Source organism: Neomonachus schauinslandi, chromosome 13, assembly GCF_002201575.2.
Source record: "Neomonachus schauinslandi chromosome 13, ASM220157v2, whole genome shotgun sequence".
NCBI lineage: Eukaryota > Metazoa > Chordata > Mammalia > Carnivora > Phocidae > Neomonachus > Neomonachus schauinslandi.
The window spans coordinates 18,317,643-18,341,826 of NC_058415.1; the positions used below are offsets into that span (position 1 = coordinate 18,317,643).

General features: G+C 42.0%; 1 protein-coding gene across 1 annotated transcript in view; it reads right to left on the reverse strand.

The window, feature by feature from the left end:
- Positions 1-24,184, reverse strand: part of PRUNE2 (prune homolog 2 with BCH domain) — a 200,847-nt gene that overhangs the window by 28,415 nt on the left and 148,248 nt on the right. Inside the window, exons 10-11 of the mRNA XM_021689387.1 lie at positions 4,274-4,353; positions 1,984-2,184 (exon numbers count right to left, since the gene is read on the reverse strand). Of these exons, the coding sequence (XP_021545062.1) occupies positions 1,984-2,184; positions 4,274-4,353 (281 nt within the window). The remainder of the gene's footprint in view (positions 1-1,983; positions 2,185-4,273; positions 4,354-24,184) is intronic.

Here is a 24,184-nt window from a genome sequence, read left to right on the forward strand (position 1 = left end):
CAAACATGCCTGCTTTCAAGCATTGATTTCATACTCTGGGACTAAAATGAACTCACTTCTCTTCTAGAGTCTGTTATCTATCGCTGCCTGTTTACAAAATAAAGCTACTCAGATGCGCTTTGTGTTCTTCAAGCTTAATGTTTTTGTTGGTTTAAAACAGCATCTGACCATACATCTGTCATTTGAAAATCAAGGTGGGCTTTACAATTCAACTTACATTAAAATTCCATCCTTTGAATTTAAGACCTAAATGTAGGGTTGTGGTTGTGAAACTGGTTCCTTCAACAAAACTGTGTCGATGGAATAAAGGAACTGTGTCAGCCAGGGGCAGCTTTAATTACCAGTTCGCTCAGCTACCACCACGTCGCTTGGCAGTTTTGCTATTTATAAACAGAAAAGGCTCCGACGTGGTGTGACACGGCTCTCTCTAGGGCACAGGGAAGTGCAGGGGGAGAGAGGGAGGGGCCAGCTCACGCTGCAGCTGTCTTCTGTGGGATGGGAGGCAAGGGAGGATTCTTTCACGTGGGAAGGTATTAGCAGTTCAACGGCTGGGGCAGCCGGGGGCCGCCGGGGTGGACGGAGTAGCTGGGGAAGAGTCTCGGGGATGGGAGGAAAGAATATGAACTCAAAACCTTTCACCTTCCCTTTGTGTCTTTCCACTTACAGGGTCGAATACCCAGATGACTGCAGAAATTTGAGAACACGGCCACGGTGCAATATAAAATCTCTACTTAAACAGAAGAAACTGTCAAACAGGTAGCTTAGCCATTTCCCGTTCTTTTGACTTGGGGAAATTAAGGCTTAGCCTCTGTAAAGGCAGGGTCTGAATCCATGCTGGTCATGGTGGTAGTCCTGGTGGCTCAATGATCGTTGGTTGAATTAATGAGCGAATTTGATGAATTTCCTAATTTCCTACTTATGTTCTCCTAGGAATGACACTGTGTAAGTGTCAGGACATCATTGCATATTGTGGCATTTGTTTTTTGACCGTAATAATTTTCCTAATGTATAAAAAAGCAATGGCTTTGTCCAGGATATTCCTGCTTTGAATTTCAAATATTATAAAGTCAGAGAATACCACCCTGTAAACTAGAAACTATGGAATGCCATTTTATAAAGCAAAAGCTTTGTATTTGGATATAATTTCTTAACAAACCCAATTTTACTGAGCAAGAGGAAGAACTAAAGTGAGACTGATATTCCTATCAGGAATGTCAGTGTTTGATCCAGCAACTCTTACATGTCTTCCTTTTTGTTCTTCACCCCGAGGCCATCCCTCCTTCCTTTCTATTTTACGGGAGATATAGCAATGAGCAGAATAAAGTCCCTGCCCTCACAAAGCAGATATTCTAGTGGGAAGGGAAAGACAATAAACATAAACCAAATAGTTAAATGATAGGATTTCAATTACTGACACATGGAAAATAAAATAAGTAGAGGGATAGAAAGTGACTAGGTTGGGAGGTGGGGAGCTCCTTTGGTGACAGAGGTCAAGGAAGGCCTCTCTGAGAAGGTGACATCTGATTAAGATCTGAATAAAGAGAAGGAGCCAGCCATGAATGATCTTCAAGGAAGAACATTCCAGACAGGGGGAGCTTGTACAGAGAAATTAGTAAGCTCTAATTTTTCTGCTCCAAATGTTATCTTCCAGATTCAATTCTCTTTCTCTGCAAACCCAGCCCCAATTTTCTTACAACACAGCATGTAATAGTTTTCCCGCAACCCCAGGGCTTACCACAAGGCTTGCCAAGAATAAGCGTTTAACAAAGGAGCAGTGGGTATGTATGATCTCTGTGAACCACACCTGTTCTATTATATTCTGAACTGTCAATCACAGCCACCTATGACCTGAGATACAAACAAAAGCTTTTAGAAATCACAGAAAGGAGCCACCAGCAACAAAATAGGAGGATTGTTCCCAGGGCCACTTAGATAATCTTTCACTTTTCACATAACTTTGGCCTTGACAACTTGGTGACTTACCATGCCCAGTGTACTCAAAAGAATCTGCTTCGTCAGGGGTATCGAGTTCATCCACGTTGATATCGATTTCATCTGGACTGTCTAGGTTATCATCAGAGAGAACAGACCCTTCACTTTGGTCCAGAGAAAGATTGATATTTGGGGCTGTGAGTTTGATTCTCCGAGGATGAGCATCGTTAAGATCCAGAGAATTAGGAGGTTCTAAAGAAGAAAAAAATAGGAACATCAAGTATTAGACCATATATATGGCTGCCAACAGTGGGGGTGGGCCCCAGTGAAAAACATTTTTAAGGCCTTTAAACAAAGGCACACCTGCTAAAAACCCTTACATGGAATTTGGATCCCCTTCTTGACCAGCAGGCCTCAGTACTGGCTCATCCCAGCCACATCAGTCCTGGCCACATAGAAATAAAAAGTGGGAACCATTGCAAAAGGAGCAGAAAACCAGTTTTCAGACCTGCCTTGTTCAGGTTTCAGAACTTGACACTGATACAACAATGAATTGAATTTTTATGATGCATAAGAAAAACAGCTAAGTGTACACAGATCTCATAATGGTTCTTATAGACTTCACTCCTATGGAATGGAGGATAAGAAATTTATCTATTATGTTCATGGGCACTCCCAAAATACTTCTCTGCAGTTCCTGACAATTCTGTGTTTGATCTGTAGTGATCTTTCTTTGACTGGAATTTTATTTTATTTTATTTTTTTAAATAAAACTGGGGTATCTTCACAAATTACATTATTTGCTCAAGTAGTCACTACCTTTTATGCTAATACTTCTTGACATTGGTTCCTACATCATAAGTGATAGTCTTCATATGTTAAGGCTCATGGAAGTAGCTCCCACCCTCTCAATGTAATCTGCACCTTGCCCCTACTGTGACTTCCACTTATCACAAAATTTTTCAAAGGCCATCTGGTATACCCCTCAATTCTGGAATTGTAACTCTGGTCTTGTCCTAAGGAAAGTGATTCTGTTTCTTTGTCATTAAAATTTTTTCTCTGTATAGAACATCACCCGAACTATGTTCCATGTAATGTTTTTATGTATTATACTTGAAAAAATTCCTATTGACCAGTAAGTTTGAAAAACATTGGGTTTCTATAGTACAGGTATATTCTATAGTACAGGTTTCTATAGTACAGTATATTCTCAGAGCAGTGCTGTCCAAAAGAGTTTTTGGTGATGATAGAAATGTTCTATATAGCTGTTGAGCACTTGAAAAGAAGCTAGTGCAACTGAAGAACTGAACTTTTCAAGTTTATTTTAAATTTCCATTAATTTAAATAGCCACATGTAGTGAACCACTACCATATAGGATAACCATAGCCTTAATACCTGTATCATTCACAAATGCATTGTGAAACTTTAAGAGCAGTGGCTACCAAGCTCGTTTGACCAGAGAACATTTAAAAATAATTATGTCACGGGGCGCCTGGGTGGCTCAGTCGTTACGCGTCTGCCTTCGGCTCAGGTCATGGTCCCAGGGTCCTGGGATCGAGCCCCGCATTGGGCTCCCTGCTCCGCAGGAAGCCTGCTTCTCCCTCTCCCGCTCCCCCTGCCTGTGTTCCCTCTCTCGCTGTGTCTCTCTGTCATATAAATAAATAAAATCTTTAAAAAAAAAAAAAAATTATGTCACATGACTAGTATCTTGAAAAATGCACTTTAAGTACTTGCACTGAAAAATAAATAAATAATTGACTCACTTTTTCCTGCTTCATTCTAGGCTTGGCTGATAACATTAGGGTTCAGGATCTTGGCATGATCCCGAAAGCTGGTACAGTGCACAGAGTGACTTTAGTACAAAGTGAGAGTAGGATGCAACTGGAAATTTAAAATTCTTCTTATATGTGCCTTGAGCTGGAAACCCCTGGCAGGTAGGGTTGTACTTGTTTGTTTGTTTGAATAATCAGGATACTGAGCCTTCTTGACATCACGTTTTTTAATTTCACACATTCTCACACTGAAGTACAAATCTGGGGAATGTCGATGTTAGTTAGAATCTGGTATTCTGATATATGGTAGCCACTTATCACATACTGGTGGTTACAGCTGTGGCCCAGGAGGTCAAAGGTGGCCCACACTAGTGAGCATCAGTGGTCAAGTCAACTCGAAAATTAACCAAATCCAGCCTAACACCCTCCTCACACATATTTTTTTTTTCTCTTCACTTTTATCACTGAAATCACAAGTTGGATGCATAGGAAATGGTTCTCTCACTGAATAATGACAAGGTCTGGATACAGACTAGTGCTGAAGGAAATGAACAAATGCTCCTCTCACCAGGTCTCATGTCTGCAGCACTGGGGCTCGGCATTCCCTCCTCAAAGGGGATGTCCATGCCTACATCCTCTGACGGCAGTCTGGAAAAAAAAATTGCAGAGAGTGTAAAAAATTGTGTGGGATTTAATTTTCTCTGAAAAGGCAACTCAGAGATTCCAGGATAACATTTTCAACTCGCTTGGAATAAACCCAAGTATGTATACTGAAGCCATCGTTAAGTGGCCCCATTTAGAATAAAGACTTTCTGCAGTTACTGTGAATGAGAACCATGGGTACCCATCTTACTCTGTGTACAGAGCAAGTCATTTCTCCTACTAGCTCACACAAGTAAGCACACACCAAGGGAAGAATCAGAAACAGGAAAAGCAAATAACTAATAAAATATACTTACGGTGGGCATTTAATAATACTTTTTCAACAAGAGAGGAAACACATGTGCTTTGGAGTAAAGACAGACCTGACTTCGTATATATCTCTTCCTCTGTGTAAATTTGAGCATATAAAATTGCTGTCAGCAGAGGAAAGCAGACTCTGGTCTCTCTTTATCAGTAAAACAGAGATATACCATCTAGCTCGTTGAGTTGCTGAAAAATTAAGCAATAAATGTAAAGTGCCTAACATTGCTAAGAAGGCACCAACTGATGTTATTTCCTATCCTTCTTTGAATATGTAAAGATTTGTGGTGAATTATATGTTGGTGAAGACATTTCTGGTCACAAGACACCATCTCTTCTCTCTAAATAGTATTGAGCCCAGGACCGTAGGGGAATAGGAAAATACTGGAGAAAACTGTGACAAATGTATATGTTCTCACAGGAAGCTGACCACTGATCACAGTGAATTCCCCTTGACCTATTTTTACCTGCTGTTCCTTGTTTAGTACATCCCCACTTATCATGAGAACATATTTTTCTTCTTGTTGCCTTCCATGTAACTTCACTCATCTAGGGTGAGTCCTTGTGATATAGGCACTAATCTAAATTTAAGCATGATAAACCTTTGTGTTAGTGTTCTAAATTTAATCTCTCCCTCCCTGTTATTGACACTTTTCTCCACTTGAATATTTGGAATTTGCTTACCTGGATGATCAAGCTCCAGGATTCAAGTCAAAGCCCTTATTGTCAGCAAAGCACTATGATGAAAAAAAAAATGCTTCGTCTCTAGTGAGACGTAGTGCTTCATTTATTCGACAAATAGGTAGTGAACACCTACTCTGTGCTGAGGATATAGAGGAACAGAACAGATGAGCCTCATTCTCGTGGAAATGGGACGATGGGGTTAAACTAGTGACTATAACCGATCACTCGGTGTAGCTCCCTGAGAGAACTGAATGCCCGTGTTGTTACCCATCAACCCCAAAGAATCCTTCAAAAACACAACCTCAGGGAGTTTCTTTCTCCATACGCTTGCTGAGGCTTCTATCCTGTGTGTTCCCTAAAATGAATCCTGCACCCTGGCAGAAAGACAGTGAGCAAGAGGTTGGTGTGTTAGTCAAAGACAATAATATATGGGCAGGAACAAGATAAGCGGTGTCAAACAGAGACACCATACTGGGTGGCAGCAAACCAAATTATCCAGCAATAGCGGTGGGGTGGTGAACAAAGAGAAGACCTGTGCTAGGCCCCAGGTTTGAAAGTCCTGGGACCCAGAGGGATGGTTTTCCATGATGCTGCAGCTTTTCAGATTTTTTTACAATGATTCTTTGTCATGTGAAGTAATCTGTGTGTATTCTCCTTGACATACACCCTGCAGTACCTAGAAAGTAGCAGATTGCTATGTAAGAGCAGCTGGGTTCCAATCTTAGTTCTATCACTCACTGTGTGTCCGATGGCAAGTTGTCTAATCTTTCTGTGTCTCAGTTTCCACACCAATAAAAGAGGGAGAATGTGTGATGTCTAAAACTAACACTAAAAGGAAAAAAGAAAAGTTATCCATTATGATTGTAGTTCTTTTTGTCATCTAACTGCCTGCTGTATTAGCCTTGAAGCTTCATGAGGACAGAAACCATGACCGTCTCTACTATTTTGTCTCCAGCACCTGGTAGAGGTCAATGCCCAATAAATATGTGTTGAGTTGAATTACTGAGCTTGAAATTACCTAAAGGCACATGTACATTATTTTGTCTAGTCCTCTATGAGTCAACCTTAAAAAAAAAAAAAAGACATCATAGCTGTACCTACTTCACAGAGCACATAAGGGTGCTAGCCTTAGCTCAAAAATAAATATGAGAGCTTTAAAATAAATAGATAGTATCAGTCTCAAATTTTTGTAGGTTTTATGTGACAACACGGATGGACATAGAGGGTCTTATGCTAAGTGAAATCAGCCAGTGAAAGACAAATATGATTTCATTTATATGTGGAATCTTAAAAACAAAACAAATAAACAAACAAGACAAACAAAAAGCAGAAACAGACCCACAAATACAGAGAACAAAGTGGTGGTTGTCAGAGGGGAGGGAGCTGGGGGATGGGCAAAATGGGTGAAGGGGAGTGGGAGACACAGTCTTCCAGTGATGGAAAGAATAAGTCACGGGGATGAAAGGCACAGCATAGGGAATATAGTGGTATTGTAACAGCATTGTATGGGGACATATGACAGCCACACTTGTGGTGAACATGGCATAACATATAAAATCACTATGCTGTACACCTAAAACTAATGTAACATTGTGTGTCAACTATACTTCAATTAAAAAAAAAAGATTTGTAGGTTTTGTTACTGTTTGTAAGTTATGGGCAACATCATGAAATAATTGAATGAGTCCTAGGTATGAGGCTATAGTTCTGGGTTATATTCTGTGTTAGTACTGACAAACTCTGATTAACTCTGAGAAAATTATCCAACCACATTTGTGATTTTAAATAGAGATAATAAACACCTAATATCACAGTGACTGTGGAGAATAAATATAATACATGTGAGTACTCCATAAATTATAAAGCATTGAGTAAGTTTAAGGTATTACATTACCTCATTTTAGACATAGTATCAGGATTACGGATTTAATTGAAGTATGTGTCATGGTTGGACAAAACATAATGAAGGTTACTACAAGTTGGGTAAGAGAAAATTTCAGTACGGCATAGATCTCCATAGAGCCTGTAAGTGCCCTTGAACTCACTGATTTTAGTGAATAGAGCCTTTTTCTCTCACTACTTTTTTGCAACACAGAGCAGAGACCCTGTTACGAAGGTGCTGGAAAGCCAGTGTTGGCATGCATGGGAGAAGGGAAAGCTGAAGGTTGTGGTCAGGGGTGACCAGAGAAGAGAGACTCTCACAAACTACAGATATTACAGAAGGCCATAGGGACATTTTAGGAAACCCACAGGGAAAGAGAAGGAACGCTGAACCAAAATAGCCCAGAGACAAACCTGAAAAAAAAAACGTAAGTTGTGTTCCTTGTAAATACTTCAACCACATTCATGCTTTGGGTCCGTAAATATTTACAGAAATGACATAGCCAACCAGAGTTGTTGGCAATTCAGCAAGATGGAGTTTTAAGATCAGTAATGTAAGCCTCTCGGGATCTATTAGGTAACAAATCAGTCCAGAGTGAAGATAAATATTTTACCTTATACATCCATAGCCACTATTTAATTTGGGGTTTTCTGTATACAGAACGGCGCTACCGAAGAGGCTGAGGGAACTGTAAAATACAAATCCGATTCTTCTACGGCTGACCTCCCAAACAGATGCTCGGCTCCATGTCTCCATCTAGAGGATGGATCCAGAACTGTTTGTTTGCTGGATGGTTTTATGATCCTTATTGCTCTTTATCAAATAGTTCTGGCTCTTGGCCTTCTGGGCACATGATAAAATTGTACTTTCCTGCTCTCCTTTGAAATTAGGGTGGTCAGGTGATTTGCTTTGAGAGATGAAATGAGAGTAGAAGTGGCAGGTGTAGGGCCAAAGAATTAGGTATGAGCAAGTATGAGGGCGCCATGGGCTACTTACCGTCCAGGTGGTTGAGTTGGACACTGTCAGGTCGTGGCCAAGTGGCTATGAGGAGAAGAGGGCCCTACTTGAAGCTCATTGAATATGTAAAGAAGAGAGGAATTTTTATTGTGTTTTGCCCCTAAGATGTTGAGTTTCTCTGTCACCACATCCTAATCCAGCCCATTCTGACTGGTACAGCTGGCCTTTATTATTTGTTTTGAAGGGAATATCTGACTCATACTCTGCCCTAATTTGGGAAACCCATTTCCCACATTCTCAACCGAGGCTCATATTGATGGTACACATCTTGTCTGGGTTACTAAAGCATGAAAGAACACTTCAAAAAAACGAGAACAAAAGCTCAGAAAGACGCTTTCAAGTGTTTTATAAACTTGAGTATTTATATACCATCTTTATGATTTTTCCATCTAGAACCTGTTGATTTACTTAATGTTTTTCTTTAAATTAACTGATTTTAGTTAAGTAAATTTATTGTGAAAGGAAGGTTTGCATCACTTGTATATATGGAGACTTAAAATCACTCGCTTAAAATAGTCACATAAATTAAATATAATGAAAATAAAACAATGCTATTAAATTCAAGGAAGAAACACCTGGGCTCTGACTCTGAGACTTTCTCTCTTTGCTTAAAAAAAAAAAAAAATTAGAAAGTGTCTGACAAAGTGTAATGCCATGTACCGTTATAAATACAAAGAAAAAATGCTGTGTAAGATAAAGCACCCAAAAAGTAATTAATATATTTCCAAACTTGAAAGAAACCAAAGGAAATCCCCAGGTGCCAGAAACAGTGTTACTCCAGAAAGCTGATGAAAAAGGAGTCCACAGGATTTTGGACTGGACACAGGAGTTAGGGCTCCACAGGAGAAGTGACCCCCAGGTGCTGGAAGAAAGGTCTAGACCAGAACTTCTAAATAAGGCACTGGACCTTAAAGAACTGCCCCCTTAATGAAAAGGGGATGAAAAGAAACTCTAGTCTCTGGCCTTGAAAAGTAAGTCTGCCTGGAATCTTGGGTAGAATATGAAGAGCAACCTATGAGAATTAGAGATGCTACTTATATGCCAAGCCTGTTTTAATTTATATTACCTGAATGATGTAGGGAACCCAAGTCAAGAGATTCAAGTTAAAATTCATCTAGGACCATTGAAGGCCTAGAGCCCTAGAGTTCCAGAAGAATCTAATGTGAAGCCACTTGATAGTGTTACTTTTACAATCTAGGATTCACTGGAGATTCACTTAGGAGAAAGAAAAAACCCTCTGAAAGATGAGCTCACACCAAAAAACCAAAAACCCAAACCACAAACTACACTAGGGAAAAAACACCACGAGAGATTGCCATCAGATGCAGCAGACAGAAGAATTAGCAATACGAGTACCCACCCCCCTCCAAAAAGGAACAGTATGAAAGAGATCCTAATGATTAAAGAATAATTTTTAAACATTCGTTGTGCGGAAGCACTGAGATTTGGGATTGTCATAGCTGGTAGTGGCACTTACCCTGAGTAGCCATGTTGCTTTAAAAAGGAACATCTAAAAATAATAATGCAGAAGTGTTGACAATGAAGTGGCATAAAAAAAAGTCAGAAAAATATTAACCACAGGAAGGCAAGCATCACAATATTAATATCAAACGAGGTAGATTTTAGGCAGAAAAGCTTTCTTAAGCCTTAAGAAAGTTATTATTTCATGATAAAAGGGATAACTCTCCAGAAGATGTAATAATCCAGAGTCTACATGCTTTCAACAACATAGCCCAAAAATAAAAGCTGAATATAAATTATAAGGAAAAATTAATTTCATGAGGGAAAATTTAAATATACTTCTCAAGAATTTATGAATCAATCTGAAAAAATGCATAAAGATATACATCTGAACAATGTAATAATATAGCTTGATCTAATGGATGGATCTGCACTCAGTAAAAGTACACCATATTTTTCAAACTTACGAAAACTGACTATATAGAATGTCTCATAAAATACCGGAAGTCAGTATCACATGTACCGTAATCTCTGACTTTAGCGAGGTACATCTAGAAACCAATCATGAAAGACAATTTGGAAACTGAGAAACACATTTGTAAGCGACTGACAATAAAGCTCTATGAATCAAAATTTGTGAAGGCAGCTAAAGAAAATCCTAAAGGAAAATAAACAGCTTTGAATTCAGATATTAGAAAATAAAGTGGACTGAATTCGCTGACTTCAACTCAACCCAAAGAAGTCAGAAAAAGAACCAGGCTCTTCTGTGATTCAGTGCTGTTTGTACTGAATCTGCGTACCACCTCTCATGCTCACTAACACCAACAAGTGGGGGAACAGTGACATAAACAGATTCTCCAGTCTGAAAATGGATCCCATGTGCATTAGCTGATTTTGTGTTTCTGGTACCTTTGCTTCGTCCTAAAGCAGCGAGCATGCAGTACCGTGGCAGTCAAGACACCACCTAGTGAAGAACCACAAATGCAAAACTCTTGGACATAATTAAATGCGCCTCCTTAAGACCAGGTACAGAAGTAAGCACAATCTACATTTTACATCCTTCCAGTATTTCTGAATCTGGAAGGATTTCATTGTTGTTGTAGGATTAGCCCGGCCTGAAATCAGGTGCTTTTCAATAGCAAACAAGCAGTGAACCAAGACTTGGCACACACACATCCAGCATTTCTAGATGGTAATGTTTCCCGACAGGCATGTATGCCTAGAAATAGGCAGCAAGCCTTTTGGAGAAGAATCATTCTGACAAGATGGGCCACTAAGAAATATAGCTCCGAAGAGGTAGGGTAGCAGGTTAAGGCGTTAATTGTTCTTTAGAAAAATATCGGATGGTTATGCTGATATATTTAGGAAAAATGATTATATACAGAGACAGTTTCTTTACGTCAGAATTCCTAAAATTCTCCTGGCTTCCTTCTAATCAGGTAAGATCTACTGGACTGAAAAAGTTGCTTTTTCTAGAAATGGCGATAAAAAGAAGAAAGAAAAACCAAACAAAACTTTTCATGAGGTGCCTGCCTTCCTTTGTGAAGTACATAAATTAGCCTGTTAAAGCCCAACAGTTGGAGAACTGCCATTTCAGGATTCTTGTCTGATAAAGTAGGCTGCACAATTTAAGGTAAGAGTATTTGCCACTCTGTGGACCCTCGGGCGCTTCCCGAATTACTCCTGCGGGAAGCAAGCCAGAGGCTGCACTGGGCTTCACACTCCGCTTAATCAAGCTGATCCCAAGGAAAGGATGGGAGCTTAGGTCCCACAACAGGAAACTGGGTTTGAGCCCACAAAACGAGCCTCTTGGCAACAATGAGCTGCTCAGCTGGGCTTCCTTGCCCTAGAACAGATAAGCGCTGTGACCCCTAGAAGCCAGCCAGCCAGGGCAGATAAGAAAGGGGTGATGAAAGGGAAAGTAGATGACAAAGTAAGGGAGAGAAGCACTGGGCATTTGCCCAGACACCGACCTCTCGAGGGATTTTGCAGAAACCCACACACCATGTCATCTGTTCTCAGCTTCTCAGAGGAGCGGAACACAATGCAGTCTCCTTACCCAGGGTCAGATTCTAAAACTCTGCAAGTAGCAAAGATTACTTGTAGTCCAAATGACCCTTGGATAAGTTCTTGAATTGCTCCCTAAATTATAATATACGTGGTTAAAATCCTTTGTGTATAAAATCCTTTACAGTAAATTTTATGGACACTACAGTTTGAGGAACACTGAGCAGGAATAGGAGGAGGCCATAATATCATTTCAACCATTTGCCTTTCAGATATTTAAATCATTGGCTGGGAATAGAGATGCATGGAGAATTCTACCTCTTGCTTGTGGGGTATATACCATACTCTCTTCCTGTGTTTTCTAAACCTTAATACCTATCAGTCCTTTGTGTGTTGAGAAGATTATATTAAGTGGCATATTCTCCCACTGGGGATGGGCATACAGTTATTTATGAAGTGAATTTATGGTCCACAGCTCGAATTACTCACAGGCATCTCAAACTCAACGTGTACAAAACTGTATTCAGCATCTCCTCTATACAGATCTGCTACATCCTATATTCTCTGTGGTGGTTTTAAAAAAATGTCCAGAAATTCTTTGACACTCCTTGCAAAAGTCGAAGCCCAATTCCCCTTCCCTTAAGTTTAGGTTGAGTTTAGCGACCTGCTTCTAAAGAACAGAATAAAGTAGAAGTGACAGTGTGTGACTTCTAAGAGTAGGGTCCTAAAAAGCACCATGGCTTCCTCTTTGCTCTTTCTTGGGCACCCATTGGGAGAGGTCTGCTGCCATGTTGGAAGGACACTCAAGCAGCCCTATGGAGAGCTCCATGTGGCAGGGAACTGAGGCTTCCAGGACAAATCCAGGAAGGAACTCAGGTGGCCTGCCAAGGTGTGAGTGGTGAGTGACTCACCTTGGAAAAAGCTCCTCCAGCCCCCCTCAAACCTTCGAATGACCGCAGCCCTAGCTGATGTCTTGAAAGCCACTTTCTAAGAGACCCTGAATCAGAACCACCTAGCTGATCCACTCTTGGATTTCTGACACCCAGAAACTGTAAGAGAATAATGTTTGTTGTTTTACGTTGCTAAAGTTTGAGATACATTATTCAGCAATAGCTAGTTACCACGTTCCACATCCCAGTGAATGTCTCTACCTATTACCTGAGCACCCAAACCTCCAAACTAGCATTCATTCTTACTTCCCCTTCTTTTTAAACCATGTTTTCCCAATCCAGTTGACCATCCAGTCCCGTAGATTTGCCCCACCTCTCCTGTCCATTCTCACCAATGCCACTTACACGAATGTGTAAATGCTCACGTCCGTTCCTTCCTTGCAGGAATGTTCCCCTTTTTCTCCTTCTGATTTTTCACTCCCTACGCCCCCCAAAGCATTCAACTGAATATCCTTCTCAATCCAACCTTCTTGTTAAATCCCTTCAGTGTTCCCCACTGCCTGAAGGAAAGAGTCGTGAGGCCTTCCTGCTCTGCTCCTCCCTCCCCCATGCCAATCTAGAGCCTCCTCTCCTCTTGCCACGCCCTGCTTGGCTCTGCTTATCTTGCTTGTCTTCTACAACTCAGCTTGGACATCTCGGCCACTGATCTCTCCCCCAGCCCATACAGTCGGGTCAGGTTATAATGCACCCTGTGCTCACTTCAAATTGGCTATTTTTCCTATTTTTACAATCACCTATTCTTAACTGGTCTACTAGCCCGCCCCGACTGCCTCCCCACTCCTATACCTCCCTCCACACAGGCACACAAAGCTCCATGTGGTGCTCAGCACTGACCCTAGCATGTGGCGGAGATGAAGAAATAACGCGAATAAATGCCTTATTTAGATGTGAAGACGCCCCGCTCTTCTGGTAAAATGCTTCTCACAGTGTCTCACCACATATCGGAACTCCATGATCAATATGCCCTGCCGACAAATCACTTTTGTTAAACAGGTCAGCTTTCTTCAAAACAGAATTTAGAAATGTTAGCTGACTCTTAGAGAAATGATATTACAAAGAAGCAGTTGCTCTAACACAAGTTACCTCAGCAATATAAAGCTCCTCCCTGATATTGGGAGCAACCGAGGGTGGGAGTGGCTAAGCCAGGATGAGGTTCTTCTAAAGGGTAGGGAGGAGAAGTGGACAACTGTTGGTCTTCAGAATTGAAGCCAGTCTTCAGTGCAAGGGGCAATAGCTTCTGCAGATGGCCAAGTGATCCACTCTGGGCACTAGCCCCTACAACCTTGCCCGCCCCCCACCTCACCAGCTCCGCACCACCTGGATTTATCCTTTGTGGAGACGAGGCTGAGGGTGCCTCCCTGCCCTACCCCCTATCCAAGGAAATAGGCTCACAAGGCTTCCTCTCCCCCCACAGCACAATGCAAAGGGTGCACTGACTTAGTTTTATTTCCTTCCCCTCAGATGTTCAAGAGCCTGCAGACTCTGGCACCAGAAATATGAATAGGAGCCTACAGAGATACTCTTCCAACTGCTGCTCAAGCAATTAAATTTGCTGATCCACAGTGTGGTAGAGGATTGAAGTCTGACTTCTCTAGAGCTGGGCTCAGCAAAGTTTTTCTCTAAAGGGCCAGACACTAAACATGTTAGGCTTTGCAGCCTGTACAGTCTCTGTGGCAACTCTCAACTCTGAGCACAAAAGCAGCCATAATGAATATGTAAATGAAGGGGTGTGGCTGTTTTCCAATAAAATTTTAGGTACCAAAATAGGTGGCAGACTGGGCTGGACCTGGAGGTGACAGTTTGCTGAGCCCTGCGAAAACAACTTGAATAAAATTTCATTTCTTAAAGTTGGATATATATATATATATATATTTTAAAAATTGTGAAACTTTAATGTTTTGTGTAAGTGGCACCCCCAGATATGGTTGTGAGAGTATAAAGAGTTTAAGATGATGTATAGTTTGGGGCTTTATTTATCAAAATGTTAAATGTCGATAGCTTTTGACCAGTTATTCCAATGATAGGAATACACTGAGCAGAATATTCACAGATGTACACCATGATATACGTAAAAAGATGTTTACTGTAATAAAAAAAATGGTTTTTTTTTATTAGTATGAATTTGATGGTGATATAAACAGGAACTAGTTGAAATTTTCCCTAATTACTGCTATCCCAACTGTACTGTTTTCATCTCCCTTCCCCACTTCATGTTATCTTGTCACTTACAGTTATTAAAATCCAATTCAGTTTAGAACTGCTAATTTCTCATCTTAAAATCTTATTTCTTTCACTCTCCTAGTGGTAATGGCCAAAGCTAAGTCTCAGGGAACTCAGGATAGGGAGGGCTCTTCCCTCCCTCCTCCTACTCGGATGTCTTAGGTCCAGAGAAGGGGCTGGGTGGGTGGGTGCATGCGGTGGGCATTGGGAGAGCCTGGGCTGTCTTACTTCCACTTCTCTCCCCAGCCAGGATTCTGGGAGGCAGCTTGGTTCTCTCTAAACCCCCAGCCTCTGCTCCCTTGATGAGCTCCTTGAGGGCCCACGGGATCTCCCCACTGCCTTCTCCTCTGGTACTGGAGACCTGGCTTGACTTCATGTCTTCACTCTGTCCTCAGCTCCTGGCACTGCCTCTGGCTGGGGCCTTCTCACCTTGGCTGGCATATCAGTCTGCTGGGGAGGCTGCCATCACAAAGACCACAGGCTGGGTGCATTAAACCGCACAATTTCTCACAATTCTGGAAACTAGAAGTCCAAGAGCAAAGGGTCAGCTGGGTTGGTTTCTTCTGAAGGCTTTCTCCTTGGCTTGGAGGTGGCCATTTTCTCCTGTATCTTCACATGGTCTTCACCTTTATGTGTGTCTGAATCCTAATCTCCTCCTCCCCTTCTTCTTTTTTTAAGATTTTATTTATTTATTTATTTATCTATCTATTTATTTATTTATTTATTTATGAGAGAGAGAGAGCAAGCACGCGTGCAAGTGTGTAGGGGGAGGGGCACAGGGAGAGGGACAAGGAGACTCCGTGCTGAGCGCTGAGCCTCACTCGGGACTCCCCATCCCACGACACCGAGATCACGACATGAACTGAAATCAAGAGTTGGATGCTTAACCAACTGAACCACCCCTGCACCCCTAATCTCTTCTTATAAGGACATAGATCATATCAGATTAGGGTCCCATCCTTAATGACCTTATTTCAATTTAATTACCTCTTTAAAGACCCCCATCTCCAAATATTAGAGATTAGGACTTCAACATATGAATTTTTTTTGGGGGGTAACAACTAAGCCCATAACAGGTGGGGTGCTACAAAATGACTCAAGTCCACTACTGTGTCCACACACAGGATACCTGTATCACCCTACCCCACCATGCTGTGACAATGCAGGTCACCCCTGCCACCTTCCTCAGGGCATACACCCAAGTCCACTGCCTGTGTAGACATCCAACTGGGTGTAAGAAGACCGTCTCCCTTGTGAAAGGTTTTCTGAATCTCTTACCCATGACTCTCTTGCAGCAACCCTCACTTGGCTTTGGAGGGGCAGAAAGGGACTCACCCCACTATTCCTAACCAACAGTGACTTTTGAAAATTCCTTCACTCTTTCTCCTCCCCAATCTTCTGCTCATATAGGCTGGGGTGATGGTTGAGCTTGGCAAAAGTGGGTCACTTTTTAAGAGGCCTTGGAGGAAGCATCCAACCCAACTGTTGAGAGCATCTTGCCATCTCTTTCTTTGCAGTATGGGGTACTTCACACCATTATGCCCTTAGCTTTGGGTCCAAGTTGTCCATTCACTGGCTAAAGGAAATTTCTACTAAAGTAATTTATTTTTTTTTTAAATAATACAAGGGCTAATCTAAATGCCCATTAATAGAAGAGTGATTGAATATAGCATGAAATTCGTTATGGTATATCAATGTAAAAAAAAATTTCTAAACTTACTGACATGGAATGGGACCTCAGATATATTTAAAAAATAAATCAAATCACAACATGGCATGTTTAGAATGATAGCATTTGTATAAAGTTATAAACATTTTTTTTTAAAGATTTATTTATTTATTTGAGAGAGCGAGAATGAGAGAGAGAGAGAGTACATTAGAGGGAGAAGCAGGCTCCTCGCCGAGCAGGGAGCCCGATGCGGGACTCGATCCAGGGACTCCAGGATCATGACCTGAGCCGAAGGCAGTCGCTTAACCAACTGAGCCACCCAGGCGCCCCTAAAGTTATAAACATTTATACATATTTTGGGGGATAGATAATATCTAGAAGGAACAGAAATATACTATATTAATAGCAGCTACCCAAATGGAGTAGGTACAGGGAGAAAGGGGCTTTTCTGTGGCACCAGCGTGTGCCACATTTTAAAATAAAGAGGTAATCTAAATATAATTAGATGCTATAAGAGTTTCTAGAAATCTTCTCTTGGGCAAAGTCACGTTAACATTAGAAAAGTGCTCAGTAAGGAGTAATTCAGCTGTTTATCGGTAGCACTGTTACGCTGTCACATCCCACTGCCACATTACCAGGGATCTTAATGTTTTCCAAAATAAAGTGTAGAAAGCAGCAGGCATAAACAAAACATGAAATGTCAGCATCACGGAAGAAAGGCTGAGAAGACCAGCCTCCGATCGGCCTCCCATGATGGGGCTGCCGCTGCCCCCTCTGGTCACGTGTCTATCACATTCGTTTATCCTCACGAGTACTTCCAAAGGTCTCTGATTTGTGCAAGCAGTGGGGGTATGAAAATAAATAAGACACAGACACGCTGCTTGCTTGTCACGGGAAGTGCTGATTCATCTTTGCAGTAGGTCGTTTCACTTTTATTTAATTCTACCCTTGTTTTCAATGGTCTGTGTCTGACCTCTACCCTCGTCTTTTCACGTTGGCTCCTTTGACTCTTGCTTTGTTTATTTCCCTAGTTTTGTTGCTTTCTGTGTTTTAGTCTTGCATTTTGTTTCCTTAAAAGATAAAATTTTTTTTTCTATTTGGGGTTCTGAAAATGTCACTATTTCATTTATGTTCTTTTCCTTAAAGAAAAAGAAAAAAACTTGATTCCACGTTGCATCTCTCTGCCTCCACAAGTCTTTATACTTTTGTGGGGGTTTTGTTTTTTTGGGTGTTTTTTTTTAAGATTTTATTTATTTATTTGAGAGAGAGATCACGAGTGGGAAGGAAGGGTAGAGGGAGAAGCAGACTCCCCGCCGAGCAGGGAGCCCGATACGGGGCGCGATCTCAGGACCCCGGGATCACGACCTGAGCCGAAGGCAGACGCTTAACCGACTGAGCCACCCAGGCACCCAAGTCTTTATGCTTTTGACATTAACATTGGTTTTGGGTAGCAACCCTCTAAGTCACTGTTGTTTCTGGTTCTCAAATGAAGAAACTGAGGCAGAGAACAGAGACATTTCCTTCTGGATGGGCCGTCAGCTCCTAAAACACCAGCTAGTACTGTGCTCCCCATAAAATCTCAGGGGGGCAAGAGCACTGCTGGGCAGACTGTACCCAGGGAGCACTTGTTGAATACCTGATGGATGTTCCAGTGTTCTGTACCTTTTGTAACACCAACCTATTTTTATTTTCTGGATTTCCTTCCTTCCTGATGGTTCAATGTTTCCTTGCTTTCCTCCAGCATAAAGTTCCTTCATCTTTTCATTCCCACCCTGTCACTGGCTGTGAATTACAACGGAGTCACCTCTCAGACCCCAGTGACCCCGGGAAGCAGGCTGTGGCAAGACAGGGGCAGATTTCTGGAATTCGCTCCTGCAGTCAGCTCCCTATGAGCTCAGGCCTGTGACGGATAGGGACACACACTGAAATGGACACACGGGAAGGAACTGTACCTGAACATTCCAAGCGGTCCCGGTGGTGAAAGAGACACAGAAGGGGCGCTTCCTGTCACTTTTTTAAGCCACTGCTTCCCAAAGCCTGTGCCCGCAGGAGAGATTCCACAGATCTATGCAAAAGGGCTTTGTGCCAGGTAAGTTTGGGAAACACCATGTATTATATCCTCCTTTTGAGACTTTATAATGCACGTGAACCTGTCATAGATTCTGAGCTATCCTACAGAAAATGAATCTGTTTGATTTTGTTTACCTCACAAAGGTAAACCAAGGAACCTTTCTTTTCCCTTTCTTTCCTTTTCTTTTTAACTCTCTCTCTCTCAAGCTGTTCATACAGAACAAAATTTCAGAAGCACAGCTCTGAGGCCCACATACCCAGCATGATATGTGGGCCTCTCCACACATCTTGGATGCATCTACCAAGAGCCTAGCAGATGCAGCCTCAACTATGGGCATAGTTACTCTTCTTCCATACTAGCAGCTGAGGCAGACAGCCTGCGTTTGAGTCCTGGCTCTGACCTTTTGAAAAGCGGGACCTTCATATATATCAATGAAGTATTACTCAGCCATAAGAAAAGAATGACATCTTGCCACTTGCGACAACATGGATGGACCTGGAGAGTATCGAGCTAAGCAAAATAAGTTGGTCAGACAAAGACCAATATCTATGATTTCACTCATATGCAGAATTTAAAAAAAAAAAACAAACGAACAAAGAAAAAAAGAGACCAACAAAAAACCAGACTCTGAAATGCAGAGAACAAACAGGTGTAGTTGCCAGAGGTGGGGGAGGGGAGACAATGAGTGAAATAGATATAAGGGGATGAAGAGCGCACTTACTGTGATAAGCACTGAGTAATGTATGGAAATACTAAATCATTATATTGCATACCTGAAACTAATAAACAATGTATGTTAATTATATTTTAATTAAAAAAAAGTGTGGGGGCGCCCGGGTGGCTCAGATGGTTAAGCGTCTGCCTTCAGCTCAGGTCATGATCCCAGGGTCCTGGGATCGAGCCCCACGTCGGGCTCCTGGCTCAGCCGGGAGTCTGCTTCTCCCTCTCCCTCTGCCTCTCCCACTGCTCATGCTCTCTCTCTCTGTATCTCTGTGTCTCAAATGAATAAATAAAATCTTAAAAAAAAAAAAAAGTGTGACCTTAGGCAAGTTGATTGAGTTAATTCCTGTGTGCCCCAGTTTCCTTACCTATAAATGGGAAGGTAACACTACTTACATAGGGGTTTGTCAAGATTAAATGAGCTGATTTAGGTAAGGATAGAAAACACTGCTTGGCACATCACAGTTGATGCTACAGAAGGGTTAGAGATTGCTGTTGTTGTTATTTCAGTAATTTTGCTAAAAATTATAATAGAAAAGTGGTTTTCAAAAGCAGGTGCCTTGGATCGCAAGAGCATTTTTTTTTTCCAGAAATAGAAAAATCTATCCTAAAATTCATGTGGAATTTCAAGAAACATCAAATAGTCAAAATAATCTTGAAAAAGAAGAACAAAGTTGCAGGTCTCACATCTCTGACTTCAAAACTTATTACAAAGCTACAGTAATAAGAGCAGTATGGTGCCAACACAAAGACAGAAATAGAAACCAATGGAAAGATCAGAGAATCCAGAGATACACCCACACATCTATGATCAAATGATTTTTTTAAATTTTATTTTTAAGTAATCTCTACACAACACCCAAGTGGGGCTCAAACTCACAACCCCGAGATCAAGAGTCACATGCCCTACTGACTGAGTCAGACACCCCTGATCAAATGATTTTTGACAGGAATAACAAGACCACACAATAGGGAAAGGACAGTCTCATCAACAAATGGTGCTGGGAAAACTGGATATCCCCAAGCAAAAGAATGAAGATGGCCCCCTACTTTATACCACGTACAAAAATTAACTCAAAAGTGATTAAGGACCTAAATGGAAAGACCTAAACCTATAAAACTCCTAGAAGAAAACATAGGGGGAAAAGCTTCATGACATTGGATTTGGCAACAATTTCTTGGATATGACACCAAAGGCAGAGGCAACAAAAGCGAAACTAGATAAATGGGACTAAATCAAACAGGAGAAGGAGTTGGCTGCATACTCAACTCCTCAGTTGCAGCTGCAGAATCCTGAATCCCCATCCCGGCCTCTTGTTCTCTTTTCCTCCATCTTGCCAATAGTTAGGGTATAACAGATCCATGTTAGCTGACCTCTTGGTGGTGGGAAAGCTCCAGATCACATCTAAGGTTTCAGTGTCTTTGAAGATTCTGAACTCCCTTAGATCCCCAATTCAAAGCTGAAAAGAACCTCTTTCAGAACTCCATCCCCAGTCTCAATCTCCTGCAAGGAATTTCTCCATAGATTTCCAGACCAGTTCAAATAAATAGGGAGGCAACTTATCATGGTGGGGTCAAAGGTATCAACCCCATTTCTTCATCCACAAATTGAGTTTGATAGAGGAGATAATGTGAGACCTCAAAGAGATAATGAGTAAAGTGTTTGGCAATAATTATATAATATTACTTAATATTACTCATATTACATTATATTTAAATCACTCTTAATAGTATTAGAAGATCTGGGGCTAAACTAAGGCTCCCATAGTCACTATGAGTCTCCAAGATGGTCATGAAACCCCTGAAGTGACCCTTAGACTCAACAAAGAACCATGACAAATGAAGTATGGGGGCCAGTCACTAATCATGGAATCAACAGGAATTCTCAGCACATCCACTATCACATTCCTAAGGTAACTGTTATGGGCTGGATTTTGTCCTCCAAAAGTCATATTTTGAAATTCTAACCGCCAGTACCTCAAAATGGAGTGTATTTGGAAATAAGTTCTTTAAAGAGGTAATGAAGTTAACATGAGGTCATTAGGGTGGGCCCCAATCCAATATGACTGGTGTCCTTATAAGAAGAGGAGATTAGGACACAGACACACACAGAAGGAAGACTGCGTGAAGACACAGGGAGAGAGGAGCCACCTCCAAGCCAAGCAGAGAGGCCTCAGAAGAAACCAACCCTACTCATACCTTGATCCTGGACTTCGAGCCTCCAGAATTGAGAAAAAAATAAAATTTTATTATTTAAGTCACCCAGTTTATGATGCTTTGTGATGGCAGCTCGAGCAAACGAATATAGTATCTGATCTCCTCGAATGGCACACCTAGTTTCAAGGAGAATCTTAGCTCTGGAAAGGCGTATCAGCTCTTCCATTCATCCCTTCTCCTAGAAAGCCCTTCTACTGCTGCCTGACAGATTTAGAGGGAAAGAGAGAAGCCCAAGTCAGCCCCTCGAGACTGAGACAAAGAAACCCATCACCTTTACTTACACATATCCCACTGCATTGTATAATTACATTCTATGAAACTAATTTACGGGACTTGATTAATTTCATACTCTCCCGAGGGATGTATTCAGGTATCATATAGCTATGCCAACTTCACAGGGACATCTGAGGCATTTAGCTATTTCTTTTACCTTGGTATGTCTTTATTGTGAAATGTACACAGCTATTTAGGGAGAAAATGTGCTTATGCTTTTGAATAATTGTTCACAGAATTATAGCATTACATGGGATTCCCAAACTCTGTCTGGTCTGTCACTCCCCATTTCCTCATGCTAGTGAATAACAGTTAGTACTGGCAAATAAAATTAACAGCCTAAGACCAGTCACCTACCCATCGAGCTAGTTTGAAACAAGCCTTGAACTTATAAACTGGTAAGTACATGAAAAGTGTGGTGACAGCCTTTTTATGCCAAATCTTGTCTCAGGCCTTCTACCAAGGACATGATCTTTGATCATCCCTGAACTTAGTCTAAGGCACAGAGAAAACCTCCCTATGGCCCACCCGGGGATGGGGTTTTGCTCCATCCCAAGCTTTCTGTTTTTCATTTATCAATACTAGCCTTCCCATGGATCAAAAATCTCCAGCGGTGCTCTCATCTCCATGTTACCTGCCCTCCTAACCTACCTCTTGCACAGCTGCTCTCTTGAGATCACACCAGGTTGGCTTCCCGCCTGTTTTATTTTAGTAAGCGCTATTTCCAGAACTCCCAATTTCATCAACCCTTCCTGGGTATTTCTGGGAGTTGGATGTAGAAAAAAGTATTTGCTAAGTAACATTTTTATTTCTCTTTGAATAAAAGGTTCTCTTGCTTCATGGGCAGTGGTGGCTTTCTAAATGGGGCTTCCATGTTGGGTTTGGACAACCCTATATCCTGCTATGGGAAGCCTGTGCTCCTTTCTGAATTTTTGGACTGGAAGGGACTTTGAAAGATTTCTGTGTGCAGGCAAAACTATACCTAAACATTCCGATTATCCACCTGAGGCTTCCAAACTAGCTTCCCACAAGCTTTGACAGATGTAGCTTCTCCAGTACTCAGTTTGTTTATCAGGCTACTTTTTCGGGTAGGAGTTCAACAAACATTTCAGTCCTAGAGCCATATGGAAAGCATTAAACTAGTCTGGAGGAGGGTACAATACAAAAGATGGTTCAGACACACATCTTGCCCTTATTAAAGAATTTAAAATCTAAGTGGATAGAGAAGAAAAGACACACGCCAGGTTCACCCAAAACAGCACAAGTAGAGTCAAATGCCACAAGAGGTAACCATGAATTTCAGAGGCAGGAGTAGCACCTCCGACCAAGGTCACAGAGTCCACGAACCCAGAAGCTCCAGACAAGAGGTAGTGTTTGGGCTGGACCTGGTGGATGGGCTGGGGAGGGAGGGGGATAGATTACATCTGAGCACTCCTGTTCCCTTTCTCCCCCCTTTGTCCTCGGCCCTCAAATCCACAATCAGGATTTATTCTGTTCTTTCTCTGTATGAGTCAGAATCTTCTCGGAGCTTGTCAGGGTCTCCATTGGGCCTGATTCCTGTCTTCAAACTGGGAGTTCTCCTTCCTCTCCTTGTAAGATTTGAGTTGGCCGCTGCCCCGCAGGGAAGAGGAAGACTAGAGGAAAATGTCACCATCCCCTTCACATCCCAGCCCAGTAGGGACACCTCAGTAGATGCAGAGACTTGCAGGCCTGTGCTCTTGGAAACAGTGGCTAAGTGTAGTCATAGAGACCACAGGCCAGCATGGGACCAGGACTTCATGCTGACTAATCAGATGTGGATTTAGCTTTCTGCAAGTGCTTCCACCCAAGCTGGCTCGATCTTGTTCGGATGGGGGGCATTCACGCTTTCTTCACCTTGCTTATGTCAACTTGCATCAAGCGCAGCAAAGCTACAGGCTCTCAGTCATGGGGAATGAAACGGTAACCTCTCCCCGGATGTGTCCACTCTTCTCCAGGCCCCTCTCCCTCAATTTGCAAGCACTCTACCTCTCTTCCATGTCTGTCCTTCTGGGATCGCCTCCCTTCTTTCCGCCCTAGGTAGAGTTCCAGCCTCTATGATGTCTCAGGTGGACAACCACCTCCCACCCTGCCTCCCATCTCTCCCACACCAATGCCAGTCCATTGCCAATCACAACACCCAGCTCAGAAAACTCGCTTCCCACTGCCAATACACATAACACCAACTTCTATGTTTCAGCCGCAGGGCTCTCCAGCATTTAGATCAATTCCCCCATGGGTCCCCTAATGCTCTACTTTGCAGACAAAATGAGCTCCCAGTTCCCCAAGTCTTGCTGACAGCTCTCCTGCCCCTACAGCTTGGTTTA